Source organism: Musa acuminata, chromosome BXJ1-6 (genome assembly GCF_036884655.1).
Source record: "Musa acuminata AAA Group cultivar baxijiao chromosome BXJ1-6, Cavendish_Baxijiao_AAA, whole genome shotgun sequence".
NCBI classification, from domain to species: domain Eukaryota; kingdom Viridiplantae; phylum Streptophyta; class Magnoliopsida; order Zingiberales; family Musaceae; genus Musa; species Musa acuminata.
The window spans coordinates 19,067,536-19,088,728 of record NC_088332.1 but is presented as its reverse complement, the minus strand read 5'-3'; the positions used below and the strand labels follow the sequence as shown (position 1 = coordinate 19,088,728).

Sequence of the window (21,193 nt, the reverse complement as noted above, 5' to 3'; positions counted from 1 at the left end):
ATATATATATATTCCTACAACAAAATAAGATAATGTCACAAGGCAGATGGATCGACATTAGAGTAAGTCACACACCACTCTCTGCAATTGGGAAATATATGTTGGTGCGAAACTTCATTTACTCCAAAAGTTATTTTCAAAGTGGACATCTCTCGCAACGAGGACAAAATGGATTAGTCCCCTGTTGAACCTGAATCGTCTGATTTGTTGGACATCATTGCATGTTCTAAATCATCATCCTTTCTCGGCTGACCATCTAGAACTTCCATTATGTTATCGATACGATCCTCGAAATTAACCGTGTGGACTTCCTCCCAATCCATGGAAATAGGAGCTAGCGCTTTCCTGTCAGGTCGGACTGTGCTTGGGTTGGAATAAAGATGTCAGAGAGATGACAAACCATACAATCAACATCAACAGCCAACGCTTTCATAAATCTGTCGCCACCATAAAGTTACATATATAAATAAATAAAGCTCAATATAATACCATTATAGTTAGTTACTCACCATGACTTCTTTTTTTTTTGTTATAATGACATTGGAACTCAACTTGATTGTATTTATAAATACAATAATAATCATGATATCTAAAATTTTTTGTATTTATGAGAGTAATAACGAATATTTTAGATATCTAAAATTTCATATATCAATTCATAATAATCATGATGTGTAATTTATAAATAGTTAAGTTTATGGAATGGATGTTTAACTGGTGGTATATATATCAAATATTTAAAAGTGTAAATTTTCCTTTTGATATATATGCAATATTAATATATGTATAGGCAAATATGCTATTTCCGGAATTCTAAAAAGGATATTTATGTAAAACCATGTATGTTTCGGATTTATAATCGGGATAAAGTCGCCTTCAATCAGGATAATAAGAAACCCGAGTTGGAAGCTAATTCGGGTTCGGATTGGATCCAATCTGGAAATAGATCCGACAACCGCCCCTCCCCACCGGTTCTTTTGAAATCGAGGTTGGGAGGGAGAGAGAAAGAGAAGCGAAAGCGTCGATGGCGGAAACCCTAATATCGTCGGAGGAGTCTCGGATGGAACCGGTCGACTTGGAGGACTTTCGAAGGTGAGGAATTCGGTGTTATAGCGAATCTTGATCCTTGTTAATGACATTCTTCTTCCCAATTATTCGTTGGTGGCTGATGCTGCCTCCGTTCTTTCGTCTCGAAATCGAAAATTTGAAGTCGCTTAAAGGTGGCCTCCGAGATGCAAATGAGGCTCTTCAGCTCGTCCGATGCCTCGTCGGTTGATACGAACAAGTTAGACGATTGCTCCTCTGATCTCCAGGTCCCCTCTTTTTCTTGTTTCCATTTTCAAATTTTACTACAACGGCCATTCTGCTTGTATCAATGCTTGCAATACGGTAAACGATGCTTAATTCGGTTTTACTATCCTATATTTCAGGAAATGTTTAAGCGGTCGGAGGCGGAGGAACAAAATATTGCGTCTCTAGGGATTGATGATTTAGGCAAGATAATTCTTTTGCTTCTAATTTGTCAAGAATTCAAGTATGTGTTACATATACCATGAGTTTTAAAAGACGGTTCTTTTTTCTTTTTCTTTTCATTTTATCTGATATTGATTGTCAACTGCATTTTTGGGTATAAAAATTAAAAATAACGTAAATATGTGATGTCACACTTTCTTTGATTGTACCTTGCTTGTTTTGTTTCTGTAACGTGCATTTGTTTTGTATTTTAATAGATTGTATCTTCATTATTTTTATTCGTAAATATTATTGAAACAATCTCTCTAAATACTTCAAAGTAAGACTGCGTATAGTGGCCCTCCCCAGACCCCGCATTGGCGGGAGCCTTGTGCATTAGGTATGCCCTGGGTTTATTCTTGGGAAACAAGCATGGACTATTACATGTAACTTTGTTTACTTGTGACCTCTTCCATTCATGTCAGTTCTGCTCGTTGTTGCAGAGTCATACATGGAACAACTGAAGAAGGAGATATGCTCAGCAGAGGAGGAGAACACCAATATTTCCAGTGAAGTTGAGACGCTCACGAGAATGGTTACTGGAGGTAACTTATTCTAGGTTTTTACTTTCTACTTCTGTTTGAGTTGTTGCTTTAACTACTTTGGAGTGTTGCAGATTTGGTCCAACTGGATGGTGATCTTGAAGCATTGACTTGTTCGTTGAAATTTTTCGATTCACAGGTTTGTTATTTTCTCGTTTATTTTCAGCCTGCTGAGATCTGAACTTTCCTCCTTCTGACATTCGAGTTTAAACTTCAGCAGATTCAGCTTGTACCATAATGTGTGATATTGAGTTTTTTTTTTCCCTTATTTCCATTTTATTTTTTTTTTCATGTCATGTATAGTGTTTAAAGATGAGACTTCTTGGGATCCTATTACTGATTATTCCCCTTTTCTTTTCATTTTTTTCCTATTGGTGCTTGGTAGCTTGTTAGGAGAGAGGTAGTCAGCTTTTTTTCGAGTGATGCTTAGCTATCCACATCTAATGTTGTTTGGAACCTGAAGCACTGAGACATTCCTCTTGTTGGAGATTTACATCTTTGCAATATAGTTTTGTTGACTCGAGGACAAGGGTTTAAATAGGCGCCCAGGTACTCGCTTAGATGCTTGGGTGAGGCGAGGTGTGGCTCGAGTGCCTCAAGCCTCGACCAAGTAGTGCACTTCAGTGAAGCGTCGCCTGGGTGCTCACCTGAACCCAAGCGTCGAGCGCCTCGGGCAAGTGCTCGTTTCAAACAAAGCACTATTAAGTCTGGTTCAGTTGAACAATAGCTAGTTGGTTTGATTGAACCAACTAAGCTACATACTATTATTATACTTGCAAAACCTACCGACCCACGTGCAAAGCAGCATCAAGTAGGGAACTTCAATAATGCATCGACATGCACGTAGTATTTACCTGATGTAAAAGAAGAGTTGCTAGCTTATATGACTAAAAAAAAGATGCATAGGAATAAATCTTATGAGATTTTACTCGAGGATAATGTTGAACATATTAGAGATGAAGAAGAAAAAGATTATTAAAAAAATGTCAATCCAAGTGGGAAAAGGGTATTTGATAGAAAAAGAAAAGAAAACATAGTCTTTAAGAAGGGTGAAAAGGGGCCGATGAACTTATATATGTATCACGGATCACAGGATTAACAAGGGCAAGCGGGAGCAAAATTAAGACAAACAAATATAAGTGATGTTTGTGGTAAGGAAATAAGGGGAAGAACAATTCAACATATTGCTCACTTCTTCTATTATGCTGGCCTTTTCCTCAGTACTTGTCGTTTAGACAATTTTAAAGAGATGATTGAAGCTATTGGAACATATAGTGGGGGATTAAAACCTTCAAGTTATTATGAGTTGCAAGTTCCATTATTAAAAAAAGAGTTGGATTATACAAATAACTTATTAAAGGGTCACAAAGAATCATGGGTAAAACATGTTTGCTTTATTATGTCAAATGCTTGGACCGACAGGAGACATAAGAGTATAATTAATTTTATGATAATTATTCTTTAGAAACTATGTTTGTGAAGTCAATAGATACATCATCTTTTATGAATTCTGGAGAAAAAATATATGAGTTGCTTAATAAGCTTATAAAAGAAGTTGGTGAACAAAATATTGTCCAAGTTATAACCGATAATAAAAGCAACTTTGTGTTACTTAATAAGATTTATCTTTTGAATTTTTTAATCTTTTAATTACTTTATGTCTCTAATTTGAATGAAAGAACTATAAAACACCTAAGTTTTATCAATTTTGTTATCTTTTGTTTTAGGTAAATTACTTGAAGCGAAAAAACAACACTTATATTGAACTCAATTTGCGACACATTGCATTGATTTAATATTGGAGAATATTGAAAAGATTCCTGACATCAAGAAGACTTTAGAAAGGGTAATCTTTGTCGTTGGATTTTTCTATAATTATATTGGAGCTTTAAATATGATGAGAGAATTCATAAGCATTAAGGAATTGGTGAGATATGGTGTCATCTAATTTGCTACTTCCTTCTTGACATTACAAAGCATACATTGTAAAAATATAACCTCAGAAATATGTTTACCTCGAAGAAATGAGTGACAAGCAAATGGGCAAAAGAAGCGAAATGTAAGAGAGCCGATGATATTATCTTAATGCTATCCTTTTGGAATCTAATAGTTTATACATTAAAGGTAATGAGCCCTCTTGTTCGAGTCCTTTGGTTGGCGGATAATGACAAAAAACCTACAATAAGATATATTTATGAGGTTACAGATAGAGCAAAGAAGATAATTTAAAAATCTTTTGATGGAAATGAAGAAAAATATAAGAAAATATTTGTAATCATTGACAAAAGATGGAATTATCAACTTTATTCTCCATTACATGTAGCAGGATATTATTTGAACTCAAAATTCTTTTATGAGAACACCTCCATTGAGTTTAATGCAGAAGTTGTAAATGAGTTATATAAGTGCATTGCAAGGTTAGTTCCAAGTCCTGAGGTTCAAGATAAGATCATACGTGAATTATCTTTATATAAGAATGCCGATGGTCTTTTTGGAATTCGAATGCTGGTCGATCTAGGACAATTACATCCCCATGTATTTATAAATTTATATAATTAATTTCATGTTTAGTGTGTTATTGTTAATAATAAAGTAAATTTTGTAGTTGAATGATGAAAGTTTATTTGGAAATTTCACATCGAACTTATAGCAATTGATTATCAAAATTCTTAGTTTGACTTGTAGTGTAGCAAATTGTGAGTGAAACTAGAGTGTCTTCGAGCATGTAAGGATCATAAAATATTTTTGTTTCAATTATTCTATTCTTTTTTAGATATATGTATTAATATATTTTTAAATTATGTGATATGATAGATTCACACAAAGTGAGAAAATCAGTTAGAGCATCAAAGATTACATGATCTGATTTATATAAATCATAATAAAGTATTGAAGGCTCGTCATGAATCATGAAATAACATTAATCCAATTTCATTACAAGACATTGATTATTCAAATGAGTGGTTGGTTGGAGAAATGAGCGTGAACTTGCAAGATGCCAAAGATGAGCATGTATTTGAAGATGACAACTTGACATGGGGAGATGTGGCAAGAGCTTCACGTGTTAGAGAGTTGCAGACTTGTACAAGGTAGATGATGAAGGTAAAAATGAGTGCAAGAGTCTCAAGTTCGTCTCCTGCTATTGTCGAAGAGGAGAAAATATATTTTGATGAAGATGAACGAGCGAAAGAGAAAGATGATGATATGTTTGAGAATGACGATGTTGATTATGATGATGATTGAATTTGATGTAAAACTTTATTGTTTTGAGTCATGTAACATTTTTATTATTAGAAGACGGATAATATAGTGATTTAAAAAGCAATAGTTGCCAAGGTCTCAAAATGTCCAAGGTGCTAGACGCTCACCCAAGCAAAGCGAGGCACTCTGAAATATAAAAATATATAATACGATTGATAAATATGATTATATAAATAAAAATATGACATTAAGTTAGAAAGATCTAAAGTACCAAGTCACATTATCCATCTTCTAATAACAAAAATGTCAAAAGACTTAAAATAATAAAGTTTTGCATTAAATTCATTCATCATAATCAGTATCGTCATTTTCAAACATATCATCATCCTTCTCTTCCTCTAATCCTTATTCGTCAAAATATGTTTCATCATCTTTAATAATAGCAGGAGATGAGTTTGAGGCTTTTGCCCTCATTCTTCCCTTTGTCATCTGTCTTGTATATATTTATAATTCTTTAACACCTGAGGCTCTTGCCACATCTTCCAATATCAAACTGTCATCTTCAAAGACAAGCTTGTTTTCGGTATCTTGTAAGATCTCAGCCATTTCTTCCACCAACCAATCATTTTAATTATCAATCTCTTGTAATGAGATTGGATCAATGCTATTTTACAAATCATAACGAACCTTCAATGCTTGATTATATTTTATATAAAAACAAGATAATGTAATCATTGATGCTCCAACCGATTTCTTCTTTTTGAGTGAATCTGTCATATCATATAATTTGAAAATATATTGATACATCTATCTAAAACGGAATAAATTAATTGAAATAAAAATATTTTGTGATCTTTACATGCTCAAAGACACTCTATAACTCGTAGCACTACATATCAAACTAAAAATTTTGATAGCCAATTATTGTAAGTTCGAGGTAGAATTCCTAATAGACTCCACCATTCAACTATAAAATTTATTTTATTATTAGAAATAACATAGTAACATACTATAGATAAAATTGATTATATCAATTTATTAATACTTGGAGATGTAGTTGTCCTAGATTGAACTGTCATTGGAATTTCAAAGGGACCATCGATATTTTTATATAAAGATAATTTATATATGATCTTATCTTATACCTCAAGGCTTGGAACCAATCTTGTAATGCACTGATATAACCCATTTGGAACTTCTGCATCAAACCTATCAGAGGCGATCGTATAAAAGAATTTTGGGGTCAAACAATATCCTGTTGTATGTAATGGGCGTTGAAGTTGACAATTCCAACTTTCGTCAATGATTGCAAATATTTTCTTATACTTTTCTTCATTTCCATTAAAATACTTTTGAATCGTTTCCTTTACTCTATTCATAGCCTCATAAATATATCTCATTGCAAGTTTATTTTCATTATTCGTCAATCGAAGGACTCGAACAAGAGGGTCTATTACTTTTAATATATAAATTATAAGCTTCCAAAAGATGACATTAAAATGATATCACTGGCCTTTTTACTTTTCGTTTTTTTTCCCATTTGCTTGTCATCCATTTCTCCGAGGTAAACATGTTTCTTAGGTTATGTTTTTGAAGATGTATGCTTTGTAATGTTAAGAAGAAAGTAACAAATCGAGTGACATCTTATCTCACCAATTCTCTACTGTTTGTGAATTCTCTCATTATATTCAAAGCCCCCTTATGATTTTAGAGAAATCCAATGACAAAGATTGCTTTTTCTAAAGTCTTCTTGATTTCAAGAATCTTTTCAATATCCTCCAATATTAAATTAATACAATATGTCGCGATTTCAATAGGCGCTCGGGCGAGGCGAGCCCCGAGCGCCTCGCTTCAAAGAGGCGCTGCCTAGGCGCTCGCTCGAGCCCAAGTATTGGGCGCTTCGGGCGAGCGCCCGGGTTAAACCTGGCGATCGAACCAGTGTTTTACGTTTGGTTCGGTCTCTAGTGCTTCAGTTGGTTCGATTGAACTAACTAAAGCACCGATATCGGCCTCCCAACATCCCTCTCGCAACTTCTCTAACCCTAACCCTGCTCGCGATTCTGCCGTTGGCATTTCCTCTCTACTACCGCTGCCTCTCTCCGCTATCGTTGCCTGTCTTCATTATCGCTGCTCTCTGCTGCCGCTCCCGCTCTCGATCCTGCTACCATTGCTGCTTCTCTTAGTTAGCAGCCTCAATCTTACTCTTACACCGTTGTCGCTATTCGTTGCTCGTTGCCGTTGCTGCCACTATCGCTTCTGTCGCTGCTTGCCACAATCGTCGCTCTCGCTCCCGCTCCCGTTGCCATTGCCACTATTGTTACTCTTACTCCCTTTACTCACATCGACTCGACAGTATACTGCTAATAGTATACTGTTAACTATATACCAGTCAAGGTAGGCAATATCGAATGATGTCGCCCGGTACGGGCAGTACATACCGGTCCGACGGCATATCGGTACGCGGACCGCCTGCAACCGGGCGGAACATTTAAAAGCGCCCCATATCGAATAATACAGGGTAATATCAGGCGGTAACGGTCGAAACCGTTACCGCCCGGCACAACTCGATAACAGTCGAAATTGACCGTTATCGCACTGTAACAATGCTACAGTGCTCCAACGGTTAAATTGACCGTTGGAGCCCTTTCTCATAGTATTTAAACCCTTCTTCTTCCCTATGTCACTCCATTAGATTCTTATGCTCTCTTAAACTATCTCAAACTCTTTTTTCTCTCTAAAACTCTACAAAACAACGATTTGTGAATTCAATCGAGGCTAATTTGGGAAGATTAAGAGGAAGAACTTTCTAATCAAGTGGTATGTATTCTCTTTCTTTAATTAGAGAGTAATTAAGATCTTTAATATTATGATTAGTGTGTTTCATGTATATTAAATATTAAAAAATATTTATGATGCTACGATTAGTTATTTTAATGATGATTTAATCGAAATTTGTTTGATTTTATGTCAAATCAATGTGTTTAATACTTATTAGGGTGTTTGTCATGTTTATAGTGTTGAAAGAGAAGTAATTAGTGAAAAATTAACTATGTTAATCATGTAATTAGTGTATCTAATGATGATTTATCATAATTTAAATCATATTGGATCAAAATTACATATTTAATGTTTCTTTTATGTGTTTGACATATATATAATAGTAAAATAGGTTTAATTAAGTTTTATTAAAGTTATTTAATGCTACGATTAGTCATTTTAATGATGATTTAATCAAAATTTGTTCGATTTTATGTCAATTCAATGTGTTTAATACCTATTAGGGTGTTTGTTATGTTTATAGTGTTGAAAGAGAAATAATTAGTAGTAAATTAACTATGTTAATCATGTAATTAGTGTATCTAATGATGATTCTATCATAATTTAAATTATATTGGATCAAAATTACATATTTAATGTTTCTTTTATATGTTTAACATATATATGATGGCAAAATAGGTTTAATTAGGTTTTATTAAAGTTATTTAATGCTGCGATTAGTGATTTTTTATTGATATTTGGTCAATTTAATATGTTTATACTTTATAGTTTATTTGATTTAAATTTGGTAGGATCATGACACAAAAGGAACAACCACATGATGATGCATGGATTCATGCCCGAAAGATAGATGAGAATCATCATCATTGACAATGTATTTATTGTGACTACATTGACAAGGGTGGAGGAAGAATAGTATCACATATTTTTTTCGGGCTTTGAGGAAGTCTTGTTCAAGGTTTGTATTCAGTCCGTTATGGATTGTCCTTCTGTAAATATTGAAATATCTACAGAAAAATCATTTAAATTGTTAGACTATTTTGTTACAATATAAACTCTAAAATTCAAATGAATTAAATAATCACATATATAGATATACCTGGTTTTTGATTCTACCACCAAAACGAACGACGGGCCTCTACAGGTGGTGGATCGGGGTCCTCGATCTTATACATCTATATATCAATAATATTTGTTTGTTGGACCCAATCATGAAATTGATCCCATGACATAGTGTATTGATACACTGTATGCCATTGATGCATTATTGTGGTGTTGATCGTAGGCTGATTGTCATGAATCATATTTGTCCGAGACAGCTCTTGAGGCATATATTGGTGAATTTCAGAGTTTCTACTTTCGCTACTGATTTGTTGCTCTGTATCATACTGTTGCTCAGAGAAGGATGACCAACTATCATCATATTGTTGTTGCCCGTATGATTCTCCATAATACGATGATTGTGAATACGATGAGCTTCTTTCTGTGTCTATATCATGTAGGCTCTGTCACATCTGCTCAAATTCATCCACTACCTTCCTCTTTCCCTTCCCCTTCCGCGCATAAACTTGACCAGTACCTTGTCGAGTTCCATGATCTGAATCTTGGGTGACATGTGTAAAATATTGTTCCTCAATCCATGCACCACCCTCAAGTTGTGTAGACGAGACCAACGACTGCCCGACATCACCGCCATCATCCGTCGAGGCACTGCTGTCCGTGTTGCTGTCATGTCTCTGGACCGAGTGAGTTGCTGAATGTGATTGTGAAGGTGTCTCGTTGCCCGACTCGATTCTTTCCAACACTGATACTACTGCCTTCCTCTTTGCCTTTGCACGCTGGGCGGATGACTATGACCGTTGGGTGTCTGTAGTTCCTCAAGCAGTTTGACTCGATGTTGTTTGACTCCTGCCACGTTGTAATCGAGGGGGATTTTTCACCTGTTGGGGTTGTGCTTCTTTTTCTTCTATTGCCTCGGTGATGAAACGTGAAGGACGCTGAGGATCTCCCGCCTCATCAAGTAGAGGATCCTCTTGGTTCTCTGCTGCTTCACCCCAATCTAACATTGGCTTTGAATCTTCGTTGTAGAATTGGAGGTCAATGAGATCAATATCTGGTTCCTCTGGCTCCTTATCCAACTCAGCATATCGCAATCTTAGCCGCATGTTATAAGGGACATATACTAGTTTCTTTAACCGTCTGTAGGAGAGTTTGTTATGGACCTTCGTATTAATCAATGCAAACGTTGACCAATTACGTTCGCAACCATTGGATGTTGTTGTCTGTGTAAGTAAACGAATGACAACCTTCCTTAAATATGGTGTATCCCCTCTAAATTGTAGCCACCACTCGATTACAAAAAGATATAAATAAGATTTTATTAGCATAACAAATAATTAACATTAAATATAATTGATAATCAATATGTATAACTTTTCGTCACCAGGATCCATAGTGTACCGACACGATGTAGTTACAACGTTGGAGAATGAACTAACTGTTTTTCGAAATAACCGACCCTCCATAAGAGCATCGGCTACATCAGTAGTGTTTGGCTAAAGCCGAAATATAACATTTCGCAGTGTCGTTAGGAAATCATTTTGCGTTCCGAGAGCATATCGATATTGAATTACCGGGTTTAGATAGTACGCTGCAAGACATAATTTTGTTAGTATGATTTTTTATTATTTGAATAATAATAAATTAATTTTTTCTAAATATGAATTTACCTGCATGATGGATATCTTGATCCATATAAACTTCGGTCCGATGATCAATTATCCGTACGTATTGGTTGGCCTTAAAATCATCTTTGAATGCTCTCCTGACCTCCTCTCTTGCTGAAATCAGCATATATTTAAGATACGACATCTGTGGACGCTTGTCCATATTGACCTTACGGAGGACAATATAAAGTGGTTCCACACCTTTTATGATTTTTACCGTAGTCTCCCAAAATCTAGAGGAAAGAATGGACTTTTCTATCTTCTTTCTATCGCTCAATTTCGAATTTCTGGATTCAAACCATTTTTGTGAGATGACCATTGCCTTTAAGCCATGCCTTTTTTGCTGTAATGACTTTAATGCAATAAAATTGGTAGCAAACCGAATAATTCCAGGTCGGAGGATCTCACCGTTTACATACTTTTGCATTAAAGCGTGGACCCAATGATGATTATATATAAACTTTGTAATTGATTGTGCTCGAGCTATACAATTCTTGACCACATCCAACTCACCAATATCCTTTAGCATTAGATCTATGCAATGAGCTGCACATGGAGTCCAAAACAAACTTTTTCTTTTTTCTATCAATTGCAAATCGACCTTTTTGAAATTCGCTCCATTGTCAGTTATTATTTGGACAACATACTATGATCCAATCTCCTCTACTATAGTGTCCATCAAGCTCTCAATGTAGTTTCATTTTGGATCTTTTCAAAAGCATTAACGGACTTATGAAACACCACTCTTCTGTTGCAATAAATAAGAAAGTTGATACTCATTCTTGTTGGTCCTGTCCAACTGTCACACATCAGTGTCACCCCATATTCGTCCCATTGACTCTTGAAAGATTTGATCCAATCCTTTAGTTCTGCCACCTCCTCATCTAAGTACACGTTGTAAATCTCCTTCGGTGTTGGAGGTTGGATCCACGTGCCAGACTTTTAAATAGAAGAGACCATGCTCTGATAATATGGACTTTGGGCTGTGTTGGTTGGAATCCTGTGGAAGTTGAACCATTTTGAGATTGCCTTCCCAATATCCAATTTTTTTTTCTTTTGTGTATGCATCGTCAATCCGTGTCTGTTTCGCTATTTGTGGGGGATAGGCTTGCGGATCAATATCAATAATATATGGTGCGGACCTCCTGCCAAGACCTCTCATAAAACCACGAAGTCCACCATACCTCATGCTATTAGTTCGGTCTAACTGAGAAGGAGCAGTTGGTTGCCTCATGCTGGCCGACCTTTGGATTCTACTACCACTGCCATGCTCCAATTGTGAGTCAGGTCGTCAATGCCTCATTGCTTTATCGACCGTATACTAATGCTCCAATGATGCATGAATCCTAGCTATGAGATGCGGGTCGATTTGATCGTTGCAACCCTCATACTGATCATAAACTAGTTCCTGTGTAGCCCTGTAATATTCTTCCTTAACCCTTGCCTTCTTTTTTAATGTATCTTCCTTTGCTTGTTGTAGCTTGCTTTGAAATAATTTACGGATCTTCGTCGGAACCTTCTTGCATTTTGCAACATCAGGATACCCGCCTGCCAAATGCATTTTCACTCGAGTTATTCTTCCATCCTTGCCAATGTAGTCACAATAAATACATTACCAATGGTGACGGTTTCCATCTATCTTTCGGGTATGAACTCATACATCATCATGTGGCTGTTCCTTTGGTGTCATGATCCTACCAAATTTAAATCAAATAAACTATAAAGTATAAACATATTAAATTGATCAAATATCGATAAAAAATCACTAATCGCAGCATTAAATAATTTTAATAAAACCTAATTAAACATATTTTACCATCATATATATGTCAAACACATAAAAGAAACATTAAATATGTAATTTTGATCTAATATAATTTAAATTATGATAAAATCATCATTAGATACACTAATTATAGGATTAATATAGTTAACTTTCCACTAATTATTTCTCTTTCAACACTATAAATATGACAAACACCCTAATAGATATTAAATACATTGAATTGACATCAAATCGAACAAATTTCGATTAAATCATCATTAAAATGACTAATCGCAGCAATAAATAACTTTAATAAAACCTAATTAAACCTATTTTACCGTCATATATATGTCAAACATATAAAAGAAACATTAAATATATAATTTTGATTCAATATGATTCAAATTATGATAAAATCATTATTAGATACATTAATTACATGATTAACATAATTAATTTTTCACTAATTACTTCTCTTTCAACATTATAAACATGACAAACACCCTAGTATGTATTAAACACATTGAATTGACATAAAATCGAATAAATTTTGATTAAATCATCATTAAAATGACTCATCACAACATTATAAATAATATTCAATATTTAATATGCATGAAACACACTAATCATAATATTAAAGATCTTAATTACTCTCCAATTAGAGAAAGAGAATACATACCTCTTGATTAGAATGTTCTTCCTCTTAATCTTTCCAAATTAGCCTCGATTGAATTTACAAATCGATGTTTTGTAGAATTTAGGAGATAAAAAAGAGTTTAATATAGTTTAAGAGAGCATGAGAATCTAATGAAGTGAAATAGGGAAGAAGAAGGGTTTAAATACTATGAGAAAGGGTTCCAACTGTCAATTTGATCGTTAGAGCACTGTAGCACTATTATAGTGCAGTAACGGTCGATTTCGACCGTTACTGAGTTGTGCCGGGTGGTAATGGTCGAAATTTCGATCGTTTCCGCCCGATATTACCTTGTATCGTTTGATACGGGGCGCTTTTAAACGTTCCACCCTATTGTGGGCGGTCCATGTACCGGTATGTACGTACCGCTCGTACCGGGCGGTATCATTCGGTATCGACTACCTTGCCTAATTTACATTGATTTTGCTAAACTTATACTATTACTATATTTATTTCTAACTTAAAAACCCTATCATAATTTTTTTTTATTTTAAGGTATTTTCGGTGTGTTTTACACCATAAATTAGGTGTACCGCTCGGTACACGGTATCGTACCGTACCGAACCAACCTCGAAACACCAGTACGGTACGGTATTGTAGACCTTGATACTAGTAACGATATTTTTTTTATTTATTAGATTAATAATATATTATTTTGATTTTAATACTACTAATTTTTATTTATTTAAAATTATTGTTATTGTTTTGAATTTTGAGATTTTTTGCTAATGTGATAATGTGATTCTATAAGATTTTTTTAAGTTAATATCATATTTTTATTTAAATAATTATATTTATTAATTAATTTATATATTTTTATATTTTAGCACCTCGTTTCGCTCGGGCGAGCGCCTAGCGCCTCGGGCGTTTTTGCACCTTGGAGCCTTTTGGTGCCTAGCGCTTTTTAAACCACCGTGTGTCGCAAATTGAGTCTAATATAAGTGTTGTTTTTTTGTTTCGAGTAATTTATCTAAGACAAAGGATAATAAAATTGATAAGACTTAGGAGTCGTATAATTCTTTATTCAAATTGGAGATGACGTAATTAAAAGATTAAAAAAATCAAAAGATAAATCTTACCAGCTAACACAATTTCTTTCATTGTCGGTTACAACTTGGACAACATTTTATTCACCAATTTCTTCCACAAACTTGTTAAGTAAATCATATATATCTTTTCTCCAGATTTCATAAAAAATGATGCATATATTGACTTCACATACATGGTTCGTAAAGAACAGTTAACCATAAAATTAATAATACTCTTATGTCTCCTGTTGATCTAAGCATCTGACATAATATAACAATCATGTTTTACTTGTAATTCTTTGTGGCCTTTTAATAAGTCATTTGTATAATCCAACTTTTTTTTTCAGTAATGAAACTCGTGTCTCATAATAACTTGAAGGTTTTAATCCCCCATCATATCTTCCAATAGCTTCAATCATTTTCTTAAAATTGTCTAAACGAGTTGTACTATGTGGAAGGCTAGCTTAATAGAAGAAGTGAGCAATGTGTTGAATTTTTCTTCTCCTCATTTCTTTCTCACAAGCATTACTTATATCTTGTTGTCTTAATTTTGCTTTTATTTGCCCTTGTTGCTTCTGTGATCCTTGATACATATATAAGTCCATCGGTCCCGTTTTACCCTTCTTAATAACTATGACTTCTTTTTCTTTCCTGTTACATACTCTTTTCTCACTTGGATTGACACTTTCAGAATAATCTTCTTCATTATGATCTCTGATATATTCAACATTATCCTTTGGCAAAATCCCATAAGATTCATTCTTTTATATTTTTTTCATTCATATATGCCAGCAGCTTTTCTTTTACATCAGGTGGACACTTATTGTAGGTTGTTGCATTCTTAAAATTTCTTGTTAGATGTTGTTTTGTACAAAAAATACCACCTCTAATATTCTTATCACAAAAGATGCAAATAACTACATTAGAATCTTTAGGATCCTTTAGATAATTGTATTTCTAGGCAGTATTCTTTCTTGAATTTTTTGAAGAATCTAATGAATTGCTTTATACACTTGCCATTTATCATGAAACCCTAATAATAATTTTAAATAAACAAAGATTAGCAGTGTTAAAATCTAAATAGTATATTATCAATCTAGTAAATAGAAATTACTTTGTATAGTGGTTAACAATCTACTATTAACAATATATTATTTACTGTTAATAGTAGTTACAGGGAGAAAAGAACTGTTAACAATAACAGAGGGGGATGTGTCACTAATAGTGGAAAGTGGGGAAGGAGAAGGTAGCGGTGACGAAGGAGGCTGTGGAGGATTCAATTTAAGATAGCCGCAATAACGGAGGAAGCTGCAAGCGGCAGCAGCAAAAGCTCTAGAGGGCGTCTGTCAGTGGCAAAGGAACCTGTAGTCCTCTCCCTCGACGGTAGAAGGAATTGCACACGGAGCGACGACGGAAGGAAGCTACGAGCTCTTGCTAGGCCGTTGGACTTGTTCGTCGGCGATAAAGGAAGGCTCGGTCTGCTGTGTCTACGGTGGAGGTAGTGGTAGAAAGCATCGATGGAGGAGGCAACGACAGAAAGCTTCGGCGGTGAAGGCAGAAGCAACGCTAGGGTTGGCTTGGGGTCGCACGGGTGTGCAAGAGTGGCTATTCCAGATAAGAAACCGATTAGTTGGTTCAATTAAACCAACTAACCGCTATTTAATCGAATCAAACTTTTTAAGTCTGGTTCGATTGCTTTATTTGATCCGGGCGCTCGCCCAAGGTGCCCGACGCCTGGGTTCAGACAAGCGCCCAGGCGGCACCTCATTGAAGCGTGCCGCTAGTCTACCCACGGGGCGCTCGGGCCTTGCCTCACCTTGCCTGAGCACTTAGGCGAGCGCTTGGGCGCCTATTTAAATCATTGGGATAATATGACTTGATACTTTAGATCTTTTTAATTTAATATCATATTTTTATTTATATAATCATATTTATCAATTATATTATATAATTTTTATATTTTAATATTTTAGAGCATCTCGCTTCGCTCGAACGAGCGCCTAGTGCCTTGGGCATTTTGAGACCTTGGTGTCTTTTAGCGCCTAACGCTTTTTAAATCACTATTTGAGGAACTTTTTTTATCTTTGTTGCTTGTTCAATTCCATGATCCATCCAGTAATGGGTGGGATTTTCAATAAGCAGTTTGAATATGACCTTCGGTTCTTCCATAATTAAGAATTTTCTGCAATCTTTCAACATTTGGATCACTCTCTATCTCTCTTTCTCTCTCACACAATATACCTTAATATTACAACAAAATTCTGCTTGGTTTGCACCTTAGTATGACATTAATAGTCTGTTTGTCTCCCATGTTTTAAATATCAAACATCCAGTGATTGAAAGAGGCGCTCGAGCGCTCGCCTAGGCACTCGGGCGAGGCGAGGCGAGGCCCGAGCGCCTCGCTAATGTCCCAGGCGGCGCGCTTCAAACAGGCGTCGCCTGGGCGCTCACCCGAGCCCAGGCGCTGGGCGCTTCGGGCGAGCGCCTGGGTAAACCAAGTGACCGAACCAGGATTTTAGGTCTGGTTCGGTCCTGGTTCGGTTATTAGTTGGTTCAATCGAACCAACTAAACCGATATAACCCTTACCTAACCCTAACCCGCCGCCGCTGCCGCTCCCGATCTCGCTGCTCGTCGCTCCTGCTGCTCGTCGTTGTCGCTGCTCGCGCCTCCCACTGCTCGCACCTCCTGCTGCTCGCACCTCCTGCTGCTCGCGCCTACTGCGAGCCCTCCAGTTGCTCGCGCCTGCCGCGAGCCCAGTCGCGAGCCCTCCCGCTGCTCGCGCCTCCCGCGAGCCTTCCCTCTGCTCGCGACTCCTGCTGCTCGCGCCTCCCGCGAGCCCTCCCAACTGCCGCGGGCCCTCCCGCTGCTCGCGCCTCCCGCGAGCCTTCCCTCTGCTCATGACTCCCGCGAGCCCTCCCGTTCCCCCCGCCGCTCGTCGCTGCCGACGCTGCTTCTTTTCTCCGTCAAGCTCAGACTGCTCAGTATACTCTTAAATCTTAATATTAAGTTTATTTGAATTTTGAAATGATTAATTTTCATTAATAGATTAATAATATATTATTTTGATTTTAATGTTATTAATTTTTATTTATTTGAAATAATTGTTAGGTTTCAACATAAATGGCAAGTGTAGAGAGCAACTCAATAGAGTCTCCAATGGTATCAAAAAAAGATCCTACATGGAAGTATAATTATTTGAAGGATCCGAAAGATCATAATGCAGTGACTTGCATATTCTGCGATAAGACTACCAGAGGTGGTATTTTTCGTGCAAAACAACATCTAGTAGGAAATTTCAAGAATGCAGCAGCTTGCAAAAAATGTCCACCCGAGGTAAAAGAAGAGTTGTTGAGTTATATGAATGAAAAGAAGACACAAAAGAATGAATCTTACGGGAATTTACCAGAAGACAATGTTGAATATCTCAGGGATGAAGAAGAAGATTATTCTATGAGTATTAACCCAAGTGAAAAAAGAGTATACGACAAAAAGGGAAAAGAAGTTATGAGTACTAAGAAAGGTAAAAAAGGACCGATGGATCTATATATGCATCAAGGATCCCAGAAACAACAAGGGCAAGCAAGAGGCTCAAAATTTAGACAAACAAATATAAGTGATGCTTGTGATAAAGAAATAAGAGGAAGAACAATTCAGCACATTGCTCGCTTCTTCTATCAGGCTGGTCTTTCCCTTAGTACAACTCGTTTAGACAGTTTTAAGGATATGATTGAAGCTATTGGAAGATACGGTGCAGGATTAAAACCTCCAAGTTATTATGAGATGCGAGTTCTATTGCTGCAAAAAGAGTTGAATTATACAAATGACTTACTAAAAGGTCATAAAGAATCATGGGCAACACATGGTTGCTCTATTATGTCAGATGTTTGGACTGACAGGAGGCGCAGGAGTATAATTAATTTTATGGTTAATTGTTCTTTAGGGACTATGTTTGTGAAGTCAATAGATGCTTCATCTTTTGTAAAATCTAGAGACAAGATATATGATTTACTTGATAACTTCGTGGAAGAAATTGGAGAACAAAATATCGTTCAAATCATAACCGACAATGGAAGCAACTATGTTTCAGCTGGTAATATTCATCTTTTGATTTTGTTAATTATTTTATCTTCAATTAAGTGTGTTAAACTCTTAAGTCTTATCATTTTTGTTATCCTTTGTCTCAGGTAAATTGCTTGAATAAAAAATACAACACTTGTATTGGGCTCCATGTGCAGCACATTGTATTGATTTAATGTTGGAGGATATTGGAAAGATCTTAGAAATCAAGAAAACCTTAGAAAGGACAATTTTTGTTGTTGGATTTCTTTATAATCACATTGGGGCTTTGAATATGATGAGAGAATTTTCAGGGATAAAGAATTAGTGAGACATGGTGTTACCCGATTTGCTACTTCATTCTTGACATTACAGAGCGTGCATCGTCAAAAACATACTCTGAGAAATATGTTTACCTCTGAGAAATGGGTGACAAGCAAATGGGCAAAAGAAGCAAAAGGCAAGAGGGCTGCTGATATCATCTTAATGCTATCCTTTTGGAATCATGTAGTTTATATATTAAAGATAATGGGCCCTCTTGTTCGAGTCCTTCGGTTGATGGATAATGAAAATAAGCTTGCAATGGGATATATTTATGAGGCTATGGATAGAGCAAAGGAGACGATTAAAAGATCTTTTAATGAAAATGAAGAAAAATATGAGAAAATTTTTACAATCATTGACGAAAGATGGAATTGTCAACTTCATCGTCCCTTACATGTAGCAGGATATTATTTGAACCCTGAATTCTTTTATAAGATTAAATCTGTTGGATTTGATGCAGAAGTTTTGGATGGGTTATATCAGTGTGTTGCAAGATTAATTCTCAGCTTGAGGTTCAAGATAAGATTATTCATGAATTATCTTTATATAAAAATGCTGAAGGTCTTTTTGGAATTCCAATTGCCGTTCGATCCAGGACAACTACCTCTCCAGGTATTAATAATTTGATATAATTAATTTCATATATATTATGTTACTATGTTATTGCTAATAATAACATAAATTTTGCAGCTGAATGGTGGAGTCTATTTGGAAATTCCACCTCGAACTTACAGAAATTTGCTATCAAAGTACTTAGTTTGACATGTAGTGCTTTGGGTTGTGAGCGAAACTGGAGTATCTTTGAGCATGTAAGTATTACTAAATATTTTTATTTTAATTAATTAATTTATTTAGATATATATATTAATATATTTTTAAATTATATGACATGACAGATTCACTCGAAGAGAAGAAATCGGTTAGAACATCAACAATTGCACGATCTTGTTTACATAAAGCATAATCAAGCTTTGAAGACTCATCATGATTTGAAAAATAGATTTGATTCAATCTCATTGCAAGATATTGATGATTCAAATGAGTGGTTAGTAGGAGAAATGGGTGCTAACTTGTAAGATGCTGAAGACGAGCTTGTATTTGAAGATGATAGATTGACATGGGGTGATGTGGCAAGAGCTTCAGGTGCTGGAGAATTACAAACATATACAAGACAGATGTCAAAGAGAAAAATGAGTGCAAAAGCATTAAGCTCGGCTCCTGCTATTGTTGAAGACATAGAGAATGAAACATATCTTGATGAAGAGGAAGGAATCGAAGGACAAGAGGAAGAAGACGAATTCAATGAAGATGATTTGTGTGAAAATGACGATAATATTGATTATGATGAATGACTTTGATGTAAAATTTTATTGTTTTGAATTTTGAAACTTTTTGTTAATGTGACATTGTGATTCTGTATCTTAGATTTTCTTAATTTAATAGCATATTTTTATTTAAAATTTTAAATAATTATATTTATTAATTATATTATATATTTTTATATTTTAGCGCCTCGTTTTGCTCGGGCGAGCGCCTAGGTGCCCCTAGGCGAGCGCCTAGCGCCTCGGGCGTTTTTGGACCTTGGCGCCTTTTGGCGCCTAGCGTTTTTTAAATCACTGCAAACATCTTAGTTCTATGCTTTTACAACTTTCATCACTCATGGTACTTGACCACTACTGGTATTTTGTGTTTGTTACTAGATCATGTATCAATCTATTCTTCTTTTATAGGGTCCACAGCTTGTTGACTTACTAAATTATATTTTTTATCCAAGAGAAGAGGCAAACAATGCTTGTTGCTTTAACAAAATTATGATTTTCCATGACTTATACCAAAAATGATGGAAGTGACTTTGATAATGTTTGTTATAGTATGCCCATACAATTCTTTTTGTTTATTTGCATGTTTTTTGAAATTAGCATGTCCTAGATTATGTTAGTTATTGGTATCCCTATTCCCTAGTTTGTCATTAAAAGTTGTGCAATTTTGAACTTTTTGTTCTTCTTTTAGCTTTTGAAAGTAATTTTCATACTCAACCTTAGCGGAATTTTTCTTTTCTGAATACTAATGCTTTAAATCCAATAAAGACTTCTGTTCATGATATTTATTTACATGTTCCCATGTTGACTGTCAACTACCTAACATAACCCACCTTTTCCATTCGTGATGACAATTAAAAGGACATTACATTATGCATCAAGGATACTCCAGAATTCGGTGGTGTAGAAGATGGGATATAATGAAGTATAGAGAATGTATGTTGAATCATCATGGAATTCAATGGTGATGCTGTTAGGCTCCCAATGTTAAAAGAAGACATTGATAAAGATACACATGTGCTGGCTAAAATAAAGAAAGAGAAACCAAGATAGGATTAAACAAAGGTGAAAGGATTGTGTAGAAGATATTGTGATTGATGGAGTTATTTTTGCAGGATCTATGAAGAAATCCGTACAGGTAAACCAATGTTCAAGTTTAAAATTAATGATGTGATTAAGAATTTTATTCCATAGAAGCAACTTACATAAAGTAATGATACAACGGGTGAGGATGTGGGACTTAA

General features: G+C 35.5%; 1 protein-coding gene across 2 annotated transcripts in view; it reads left to right on the top strand.

Moving 5' to 3' along the window:
- The first annotated feature begins 943 nt into the window (after positions 1-943).
- Positions 944-21,193, top strand: part of LOC135676585 (uncharacterized) — a 34,175-nt gene continuing 13,925 nt past the window's right edge. For both annotated transcript variants that reach the window (XM_065187922.1, XM_065187921.1), the window contains exons 1-5: positions 944-1,092; positions 1,211-1,313; positions 1,431-1,494; positions 1,956-2,057; positions 2,129-2,193. In XM_065187922.1, coding sequence (XP_065043994.1) covers positions 1,025-1,092; positions 1,211-1,313; positions 1,431-1,494; positions 1,956-2,057; positions 2,129-2,193 — 402 coding nt within the window. In that variant the 5' untranslated portion in view covers positions 944-1,024. The remainder of the gene's footprint in view (positions 1,093-1,210; positions 1,314-1,430; positions 1,495-1,955; positions 2,058-2,128; positions 2,194-21,193) is intronic.